At 48.0% G+C, this 12,149-nt stretch overlaps 1 protein-coding gene across 1 annotated transcript in view; it reads right to left on the minus strand.

The window, feature by feature from the left end:
- Positions 1 to 1,826: 1,826 nt before the first annotated feature.
- Positions 1,827 to 12,149, minus strand: part of RIC3 (RIC3 acetylcholine receptor chaperone) — a 28,308-nt gene continuing 17,985 nt past the window's right edge. Inside the window, exons 3-6 of the mRNA XM_069968018.1 lie at positions 7,629 to 7,707; positions 7,260 to 7,353; positions 3,579 to 3,724; positions 1,827 to 2,838 (exon numbers count right to left, since the gene is read on the minus strand). Coding sequence (XP_069824119.1) covers positions 2,396 to 2,838; positions 3,579 to 3,724; positions 7,260 to 7,353; positions 7,629 to 7,707 — 762 coding nt within the window. The 3' untranslated portion in view covers positions 1,827 to 2,395. The remainder of the gene's footprint in view (positions 2,839 to 3,578; positions 3,725 to 7,259; positions 7,354 to 7,628; positions 7,708 to 12,149) is intronic.

Below are 12,149 nucleotides of genomic sequence, written 5' to 3' on the forward strand. Positions count from 1 at the left end.
CATTACCTATGATAGAATACCAGCTGCTGCTTCTGCTGGAAATAGTTCTTGCACAATTTGGAGGTGTTTAGGGTCATTGTCCTGTTGTAGGATGAAATTGGCTCCAACCAAGCGCTGCCCACTGGGTATGGCATGGCGGTGCAGAGTGATAGCCTTCCTTATTCACAATCCCTTTTACCCTGTACAAATCTCCCACCTTACCAGCACCAACCCCAGACCATCACATGACCTCCACCATGTATAACAGATGGCGTCAGGCATTCTTCCAGCATCTTCTCATTTCTTCTGCGTCTCACAAACCTTCTTCTTTGTCATCCAAACTCCTCAAACTTGGATTCATCCGTCCACAACACTTTTTTCCAGTCTTCCTCTGTCCAATCTCTGTGTTCTTTTGCCCATCTTAATCTTTTTCTTTTATTGGCCAGTCTCAGATATGGCTTTTTCTTTGCCACTCTGCCCTGAAGCCCAAAATCCGGCAGCCGCCTCTTCCCTGTAGATGGTGACACTGGTGTTTTGCGGGTACTATGTAATGAAGATGCCAGGTGGGGACCTGTGAGGCGTCTGTTTCTCATACTAGAGACTCTAATGTGCTTATCTTCTTGCTTATGGGCCTATTCCACAGGTCGTTTAGAGGAGCAAACAAGCACTCTCAGCGCTCGTTTGCTCCTCGTTCCCCGCTCGCTGCCGCCGCTGCAGCGAGCGAGTGCGGGAGGGGGCGGCTGCCCGGGGGAATCGCTGATCGTCCGGGCAGCCCAAAGGATATAGCAGCGTCTGCTGCCGACGGTCCTATTCAATGGAGCAACGGCAGCAGATCGCTGCTATATCAGTCGCTTATTTTTCAACATGTTGAAAAACAAGCGACTGCAAAGATCAGCCGACATGAACGATGTCGGCTGATCGTTGCACTCTATTCCACGGGACGATTAGCGGCCGGTATCGGACGAATACGAACGATAATCGTTCCGTGGAATAGGGCCTTTATTTGTGCAACGCCGCCTCCAACTTCTTTTTCTACTCTGGTTAGAGCCTGTTTGTGCTGTCCTCTGAAGGGAGTAGTACACACCGTTGTAGGAAATCTTAAGCAATTTCTGGCATGGAATAGCCTTCATTTCTAAGAACAAGAATAGACTGTCGAGTTTCAGATGAAAGTTCTCTTTTTCTGGCCATTTTGAGTGTTTAATTGACCCCACAAATGTGATGCTCCAGAAACACAATCTGCTCAAAGGAAGGTCAGTTTTGTAGCTTCTGTAACCAGCTAGACTGTTTTCAGATGTGTGAACATGATTGCACAAGGGTTTTCTAATCATCAATTATCCTTCTGAGCCAATGAGCAAACACATTGTACCATTAGAAGACTGGAGTGATAGTTGCTGGAAATGGGCCTCTATACACCTATGTAGATATTGCACCAAACACCAGACATTTGCAGCTAGAATAGTCACTTACCACATCAGCAATGTATAGAGGGGATTGGGTTACAGTTAGGACTAGTATAAAGTTATCTTCATTGAAAAGTACAGCGCTTCTCCTTCAAAGATAAGGACATTTCAGTGTGACCCCAAACTTTTGAACGGTAGTGTATATATATATAGATATATATATATATATATATAGGAGAAAACACATAGCAGCTTCTGCAGGGGGAGGAGGAGGATTACACAGGATGTGTATATATATATATATATATATATAAATAAGAGAGAGAGAGAGAGAGAGAGAGAGAGAGAGAGGAGGGAGTTACCCCATCGGGGGGCACATGGTGGCGGTACAGTCAGGCATCACACAGACATCAGTCATTATATAACTTTATATTACAAGATCCTGTGATGATGCGAATATGTGATATAATAGAGAGCTGCATCCAGGGTTTGTGGAGAACGTGCGACGCTGATACAAGACCTGGTGAAGATAGACATCTCCCTTAAAGGGACAGTATCCCTAATGTCAGCCACATGCAGGGGTGGGCACAGACAGCTGAGGGCCATGGGGAGATCCCTATATGAGTCCCTTACATTTGCCCCTGCACCATCAGGTTACACAGAGGAACAGGCTAATAACAGAGAGCAATAGATGATATTCACCTACAGGAAACGTAGGGAAGACAGTCTGCAGGTGCACTGTCCCTTTAAGAATCATAGTCCCAAGCTGTGGTGGGCAGGAGGGCAGGGCTCCCCCTGGTGGTGGCTGCAGAACACACAGGTTCATCTCTTCTGCAGAGGGTTTGGAGCTTTGTGTCGGGGCAGGGTTCTGCAGGTATGATCTATCTGGAGGAGACGTTTGATGCTGTATGATGGACGTGTATAATCCTGTACAGGGTGATGTCACATGTAGGGGCGGTGACATCATCAGACACGCCCCCTTGACACTCAGTATCAGATCACCTGATTTGGGATATTTAACAGTCCGGGGTCTTTTTGCCTCTTTTGCGCAGAGATCGGGCCTCCCCCCCCACTGAATTACTGACAGTTTCCACTAGATCACCGTTCAGAGCCGGATCGGTCAGAGAAACCTCAGCCTCCTGGTCGCCATCGCTGGCCGTGTCCGAGCTAAAGCCGGCATTCTCGGCTATAACGGCCGGATCCTCATCATCACTCGGCTCATCCTCAGGGGCAGGGCTGTGCTGGGGGTCATCACAAGGGTCGTATGTTGTGACCTCACTGCTCCCCTCCCCCGCTGGGCTCTCTCTACAATATTGACTAAAATCTTCCATGAATTCCATCTGCTCCGCGATCTCCTCCGCAGACGGCTGCTCCAGCAAAGAACGATCCACCAGGATGGTATTCTGCCGCCTCCCACACTCCGAGGGGTCGTAAACCGGATACGTCTCTTCTGGGTAACCTGCCGCAACAACACAAACTTTATTGTAACATTGGTATATAGTTGTCATATGAGTTCCATCACATCTTATCCTCCAGAGCTGCACTCACTATTCTGCTGTTAAATCATGTCTCATCCCCCAGAGCTGCACTCACTATTCTGCTGTTACATCATGTCTCATCCTCCAGAGCTGCACTCACTATTCTGCTGTTACATCATGTCTCATCCTCCAGAGCTGCACTCACTATTCTGCTGTTACATCATGTCTCATTCTCCAGAGCTGCACTCACTATTCTGCTCTTACATCCTGTCTCATCCTCCAGAGCTTCACTCACTATTCTGCTGTTACATCATTTCTCATCCTCCAGAGCTGCACTCACTATTTTTCTGTTACATGGTGTGTCATCCTCCAGAGCTGCACTCACTATTCCGCTGTTACATCATGTCTCATCCTCCAGAGCTGCACTCACTATTCTGCTGTTACATCATGCCTCATCCTCCAGAGCTGCACTCACTATTCTGCTGTTTCATCATGTCTCATCCTCCAGAGCTGCACTCACTATTCTGCTGTTACATCATGTCTCATCCTCCAGAGCTGCACTCACTATTCTGCTGTTACATCATGTCTCATCCTCCAGAGCTGCACTCACTATTCTGCTGTTACATCATGCCTCATCCTCCAGAGCTGCACTCACTATACACCTGTTACATCCTGTCTCATCCTCCAGAGCTGCACTCACTGTTCTGCCCCTCCCCTGTACCTTCCCATTCCTCCATGTATGGAGCCTCCTCGGCCTCTTGCTCCGGGGAGATGCCGTCCATGATCTTTCCCTCCTTCATCACCCGGGTGATCTCCTTCAGTCTCTGCAGCAGTTGTTGCTCCTCATCATTACTAACGTTATGTTCCCTGAAGAAAAGCAACAGCAGTGACATCATCATCATCAGCCCCTCCCCCACCAATACACAGACCAGTGACATCATCAGCCCCTCCCCCACCAATACACAGACCAGTGACATCATCATCATCAGCCCCTCCCCCACCAATACACAGACCAGTGACATCATCAGCCCCTCCCCCACCAATACACAGACCAGTGACATCATCAGCCCCTCCCCCACCAATACACAGACCAGTGACGACATCATCAGCCCCTCCCCCACCAATACACAGACCAGTGACGACATCATCAGCCCCTCCCCCACCAATACACAGACCAGTGACATCATCGTCATCATCATAAGCCCCTCCCCCACCAATAAACAGACCAGTGACATCATCATCATCAGCCCCTCCCCCACCAATACACAGACCAGTGACATCATCGTCATCATCATAAGCCCCTCCCCCACCAATACACAGACCAGTGACATCATCGTCATCATCATAAGCCCCTCCCCCACCAATACACAGACCAGTGACATCATCGTCATCAGCCCCTCCCCCACCAATACACAGACCAGTGACATAATCATCATCAGCCCCTCCCCCACCAATACACAGACCAGTGACATCATCATCATCATCAGCCCCTCCCCCACCAATACACAGACCAGTGACATCATCATCATCAGCCCCTCCCCCACCAATACACAGACCAGTGACATCATCATCATCAGCCCCTCCCCCACCAATACACAGACCAGTGACATCATCATCAGCCCCTCCCCCACCAATACACAGACCAGTGACATCATCATCATCAGCCCCTCCCCCACCAATACACAGACCAGTGACATCATCATCAGCCCCTCCCCCACCAATACACAGACCAGTGACATCATCATCAGCCCCTCCCCCACCAATACACGGACCAGTGACATCATCGTCATCAGCCCCTCCCCCACCAATACACAGACCAGTGACATCATCATCAGCCCCTCCCCCACCAATACACAGACCAGTGACATCATCAGCCCCTCCCCCACCAATACACAGACCAGTGACATCATCAGCCCCTCCCCCACCAATACACAGACCAGTGACATCATCATCATCAGCCCCTCCCCCACCAATACACAGACCAGTGACATCATCATCAGCCCCTCCCCCACCAATACACAGACCAGTGACATCATCATCAGCCCCTCCCCCACCAATACACAGACCAGTGACATCATCGTCATCAGCCCCTCCCCCACCAATACACAGACCAGTGACATCATCAGCCCCTCCCCCACCAATACACAGACCAGTGACATCATCAGCCCCTCCCCCACCAATACACAGACCAGTGACATCAGCCCCTCCCCCACCAATACACAGACCAGTGACATCATCATCAGCCCCTCCCCCACCAATACACAGACCAGTGACATAATCATCATCAGCCCCTCCCCCACCAATACACAGACCAGTGACATCATCATCAGCCCCTCCCCCACCAATACACAGACCAGTGACATCATCATCATCAGCCCCTCCCCCACCAATACACAGACCAGTGACATCATCAGCCCCTCACCCACCAATACACAGACCAGTGACATCATCATCATCAGCCCCTCCCCCACCAATACACAGACCAGTGACATCATCATCATCAGCCCCTCTCCCACCAATACACAGACCAGTGACATCATCAGCCCCTCCCCCACCAATACACAGACCAGTGACATCATCATCAGCCCCTCCCCCACCAATACACAGACCAGTGACATCATCATCAGCCCCTCCCCCACCAATACACAGACCAGTGACATCATCATCATAAGCCCCTCCCCCACCAATACACAGACCAGTCACATCATCAGCCCCTCCCCCACCAATACACAGACCAGTGACATCATCAGCCCCTCCCCCACCAATACACAGACCAGTGACATCATCATCAGCCCCTTCCCCACCAATACACAGACCAGTGACATCATCATCATAAGCCCCTCCCCCACCAATACACAGACCAGTCACATCATCAGCCCCTCCCCCACCAATACACAGACCAGTGACATCATCAGCCCCTCCCCCACCAATACACAGACCAGTGACATCATCATCAGCCCCTTCCCCACCAATACACAGACCAGTGACATCATCATCAGCCCCTTCCCCACCAATACACAGACCAGTGACATCATCATCAGCCCCTTCCCCACCAATACACAGACCAGTGACATCATCAGCCCCTCCCCCACCAATACACAGACCAGTCACATCATCATCAGCCCCTCCCCCACCAATACACAGACCAGTGACATCATCATCATAAGCCCCTCCCCCACCAATACACAGACCAGTCACATCATCAGCCCCTCCCCCACCAATACACAGACCAGTGACATCATCATCCCCTCCCCCACCAATACACAGACCAGTGACATCATCAGCTCCTCTCCCACCAATACACAGACTGGTGACATCATCAGCCCCTCCCCCACCAATACACAGACCAGTCACATCATCAGCCCCTCCCCCACCAATACACAGACCAGTCACATCATCAGCCCCTCCCCCACCAATACACAGACCAGTGACATCATCAGCCCCTCCCCCACCAATACACAGACCAGTGACATCATCATCAGCCCCTCCCCCACCAATACACAGACCAGTGACATCATCATCATCAGCCCCTCCCCCACCAATACACAGACCAGTGACATCATCAGCCCCTCCCCCACCAATACACAGACCAGTGACATCATCAGCCCCTCCCCCACCAATACACAGACCAGTGACATCATCAGCCCCTCCCCCACCAATACACAGACCAGTGACATCATCATCCTGACATGGCAGATACCATAAGATAATACTGGAGCCCCCCAGTGGTAGCTGTGTGTATTGCACAGATGTTGCAGCCGTCAGCCCCAGTGAGTAATTGGCGCTCTCGTTCCTCTCCTTCCCTCTCATTCTTCTTGTACTTCTCGTTCCTTCCCTTTCCCTTGTACCTCTCTTCCTTCTCCTTCCTTTTGTACCTCTCCTTCCCCTCCTACCTCTCGTTCCTCTTCTTCCCCTCGTACCTCTCTTCCTTCTCCTTCCTCTTGTACCTCTCCTTCCCCTCCTTTCCCTCGTTCCCCTCCTTCCCCTTGTATCTCTCGTTCCCTTCGTTGTCCTTGTACCTCTCGTTCTCGAGAAGTACAAGAAGAATGAGAGGGAAGGAGAGGAACGAGAGCGCCAATTACTCACTGGGGCTGACGGCTGCAACATCTGTGCAATACACACAGCTACCACTGGGGGGCTCCAGTATTATCTTATGGTATCTGCCATGTCAGGATGATGATGTGACTGGTCTGTGTATTGGTGGGGGAGGGGCTGATGATGTCACTGGTCTGTGTATTGGTGGGGGAGGGGCTGATGATGTCACAGGTCTGTGTATTGGTGGGGGAGGGGCTGATGATGTCACTGGTCTGTGTATTGGTGGGGGAGGGGCTGATGATGTCACTGGTCTGTGTATTGGTGGGGGTACCTCTCCTTCCTCTCGCACTTCTCGTTCCCCTGGTACCTCTCGTTGTTGGGCCCCAGACGGGAGATGATCTTCTCCATGGCTTCCTCGGTCTCCCTCAGTTTGTCCTGCAGTTGGCTGAGCTCGTAGTCGGCTGAAATCAGAGACAATAAATGGTACTGAGCATGGGCGGTGGGCGGTCCTACAGATACTGTTATGGTACTGGGAGTTATAGGGGCGTGTCCTATAGGGGTATATACAGGTCAGAGGTCATGTGACTACAAGCTATAATAAATATCTATTGTGTTAGACTAGATCGGCGTAAAATATAAAGGGGGCGGGGCTGTGACAACAAATTATGGGAAGCCCCGCCCCAGACTCTTAGAGGATTATTACAAATCAGGGAGTCATCTTCCCGTGGTCACTCACTGATCTTCCTCTTCAGGTTCCCGTTGGCGATCGGGACGCTTTTCGGCTCCATCTTCACAGTTTTGCCTTTTGACGAAAGCTGAAAATAATAAAACACAAAGGAAATAAGCTCTGATATTGTGACTATAGTCAACATGAGCAATCAGGACACTGTTACCTCACACAGACCTCCAGGACACTGTTACCTCACACAGACCTCCAGGACACTGTTACCTCACACAGACCTCCAGGACACTGTTACCTCACACAGACCTCCAGGACACTGTTACCTCACACAGACCTCCAGGACACTGTTACCTCACACAGACCTCCAGGACACTGTTACCTCACACAGACCTCCAGGACACTGTTACCTCACACAGACCTCCAGGACACTGTTACCTCACACAGACCTCCAGGACAGTGTTACCTCACACAGACATCCAGGACACTGTTACCTCACACAGACCTCCAGGACACTGTTACCTCACACAGACCTCCAGAACACTGTTACCTCACACAGACCTCCAGGACACTGTTACCTCACACAGACCTCCAGGACAGTGTTACCTCACACGGGCGATCAGGACACTGTTACCTCACACAGACCTCCAGGACACTATTACCTCACACAGACCTCCAGGACAGTGTTACCTCACACGGGCGATCAGGACACTGTTACCTCACACAGACCTCCAGGACACTGTTACCTCACACAGACCTCCAGGACACTGTTACCTCACACAGACCTCCAGGACACTGTTACCTCACACAGACCTCCAGGACACTGTTACCTCACACAGACCTCCAGGACACTGTTACCTCACACGGGCGATCAGGACACTGTTACCTCACACAGACCTCCAGGACACTATTACCTCACACAGACCTCCAGGACACTGTTACCTCACACAGACCTCCAGGACACTGTTACCTCACACAGACCTCCAGGACACTGTTACCTCACACGGGCGATCAGGACACTGTTACCTCACACAGACCTCCAGGACACTATTACCTCACACAGACCTCCAGGACACTGTTACCTCACACAGACCTCCAGGACACTGTTACCTCACACGGGCGATCAGGACACTGTTACCTCACACAGACCTCCAGGACACTATTACCTCACACAGACCTCCAGGACAGTGTTACCTCACACAGACCTCCAGGACACTGTTACCTCACACAGACCTCCAGGACAGTGTTACAGTGTAATTCTGTGTGTGAGGATAGCCTGAGTGTGATCAGTAATAGTGTGTGTGAGCAGTAATCCCTTGTGTGAGAATAGCATGAGTGTGGGCATAGTCTGAGTGTGAGCAGTGTGTGAGCATTGCCTGAATGTGAGCAGTAATCATGTGTGCGAGCATAGCCAGAGTGTCAGCATAGCCTAGCCTAGCCTGAGTGTGAGCAGTAATCATGTGTGCGAGCATAGCCTGAGTGTCAGCATAGCTTAGCCTGAGTGTGAGCAGTAATCGTGTGTGTGAGCATAGCCTGAGTGTGAGCAGTAATCCTGTGTGTGAGCATAGACTGAGTGTGATAAGTAATTCTGTGTGTGAGGATAGCCCGATTGTGAGCAGTAATAGTGTGTGTGAGCAGAAATCCTGTGTGAGCATAGCCTGAGTATGAGAATAGCCTGTGTATGAGCAGTAATCCTGAGTGTAAGCATTGCCTAGCCTGAATGTGAGCAGTAATCCTGTGTGTGAGCATTGCCTGAATGTGAGCAGTAATCCTGTGTGTGAGCATAGCCTAAATGTGAGCAGTAATCCTGTGTGTGAGCATAGCCTGTGTGTGAGCAGTAATCCTGTGTGTGAGCATAGCCTGTGTGTGAGCATAGCCTGTGTGTGAGCAGTAATCCTGTGTGTGAGCATAGCCTGAATGTGAACAGTAATCCTGTGTGTGAGCATAGCCTGAGTGTGAGCAGTAATCTTGTGTGTGAGCATAGCCTGAGTGTGAGGATTGCCTGAGTGTGAGCATAGCCTGAGTGTGAGCATAGCCTGAGTGTGAGCATAGCCTGAGTGTGAGCATAGCCTGAGTGTGAGCATAGCCTGAGTGTGAGGATTGCCTGAGTGTGAGCATAGCCTGAGTGTGAGCATAGCCTGAGTGTGAGCAGTAACACTGTGTGTGAGCATAGCCTGAATGTGTAGAGCCCGGAGTGACCCTGGAACACACGTCCACGACACGTGTAGTGCAGGACACTACAGGGACAGCCTGGTCCTCCCTCACAGCTGCCCTCATCCCAGCTGCTCCTATAGTTTCTTCAACAACCGCGTCATCTAGTGACAAGAGTTGGTATCACACCAATAACTATTATAGCACAAGGACGCAAGAACCACCAGGAGACAGTGACACTGATCCAGAGCGCTCTGCAGATCATTGCTCCTCTCTGATACTGATACAGTGGTGCCTTGGATTAGGAGTATAATCCGTTCCGGGGCGGCGCTTGTAATCCAAATCACTCTTATACCAAAGCAAATGTTCCCATAAGAAATCACTGATCTGCAGACAATTGGTTCCACCCCCCAAATATACTGATTATTATTCTAATTAACGTGTAGAAGAGATGAAACAATGAGTAGCAGCTGAATATGTGATATATAAGTTACTGTACAGTATAGCAGCATGTGGTGTATAATGTATAGTAACTGTATAACCCTGATAACACAGCAGCTGGATATGTGATATATAAGTTACTGTACAGTATAGCAATCAGCATGTGGTGTATAATGTATAGTAACTGTATAACCCTGATAACACAGCAGCTGGATATGTGATATATAAGTTACTGTACAATATAGCAGCATGTGGTGTATAATGTATAGTAACTGTATAACCCTGATAACACAGCAGCTGGATATGTGATATATAAGTTACTGTACAGTATAGCAGCATGTGGTGTATAATGTATAGTAACTGTATAACCCTGATAACACAGCAGCTGGATATGTGATATATAAGTTACTATACAGTATAGCAGCAGGTGGTATATAATGTATAGTAACTGTATAACCCTGATAACACAGCAGCTGGATATGTGATATATAAGTTACTGTACAGTATAGCAGCATGTGGTATATAATGTATAGTAACTGTATAACCCTGATAACACAGCAGCTGGATATGTGATATATAAGTGACTGTACAGTATAGCAGCATGTGGTGTATAATGTATAGTAACTGTATAACCCTGATAACACAGCAGCTGGATATGTGATATATAAGTTACTGTACAGTATAGCAGCATGTGGTGTATAATGTATAGTAACTGTATAACCCTGATAACACAGCAGCTGGATATGTGATATATAAGTTACTATACAGTATAGCAGCAGGTGGTATATAATGTATAGTAACTGTATAACCCTGATAACACAGCAGCTGGATATGTGATATATAAGTTACTGTACAGTATAGCAGCATGTGGTATATAATGTATAGTAACTGTATAACCCTGATAACACAGCAGCTGGATATGTGATATATAAGTGACTGTACAGTATAGCAGCATGTGGTGTATAATGTATAGTAACTGTATAACCCTGATAACACAGCAGCTGGATATGTGATATATAAGTTACTGTACAGTATAGCAGCATGTGGTGTATAATGTATAGTAACTGTATAACCCTGATAACACAGCAGCTAGATATGTGATATATAAGTTACTGTACAGTATAGCAGCATGTGGTATATAATGTATAGTAACTGTATAACCCTGATAACACAGCAGCTGGATGTGTGATATATAAGTTACTGTACAGTATAGCAGCATGTGGTGTATAATGTATAGTAACTGTATAACCCTGATAACACAGCAGCTGGATATGTGATATATAAGTTACTGTACAGTATAGCAGCATGTGGTATATAATGTATAGTAACTGTATAACCCTGATAACACTGCAGCTGGATATGTGATATATAAGTAACTGTACAGTATAGCAGCATGTGGTATATAATGTATAGTAACTGTATAACCCTGATAACACAGCAGCTGGATATGTGATATATAAGTTACTGTACAGTATAGCAGCATGTGGTGTATAATGTATAGTAACTGTATAACCCTGATAACACAGCAGCTGGATATGTGATATATAAGTTACTGTACAGTATAGCAGCATGTGGTATATAATGTATAGTAACTGTATAACCCTGATAACACTGCAGCTGGATATGTGATATATAAGTTACTGTACAGTATAGCAGCATGTGGTATATAATGTATAGTAACTGTATAACCCTGATAACACAGCAGCTGGATATGTGATATATAAGTTACTGTACAGTATAGCAGCATGTGGTATATAATGTATAGTAACTGTATAACCCTGATAACACAGCAGCTGGATATGTGATATATAAGTTACTGTACAGTATAGCAGCACGTGGTATATAATGTATAGTAACTGTATAACCCTGATAACACAGCAGCAGCTGGATATATGATATATAAATTACTGTACAGTATAGCAGCATGTGGTATATAATGTATAGTAACTGTATAACCCTGATAACACAGCAGCTGGATATGTGATA

The sequence above is a fragment of the Dendropsophus ebraccatus genome, chromosome 4 (assembly GCF_027789765.1).
Source record: "Dendropsophus ebraccatus isolate aDenEbr1 chromosome 4, aDenEbr1.pat, whole genome shotgun sequence".
Lineage (NCBI taxonomy): Eukaryota > Metazoa > Chordata > Amphibia > Anura > Hylidae > Dendropsophus > Dendropsophus ebraccatus.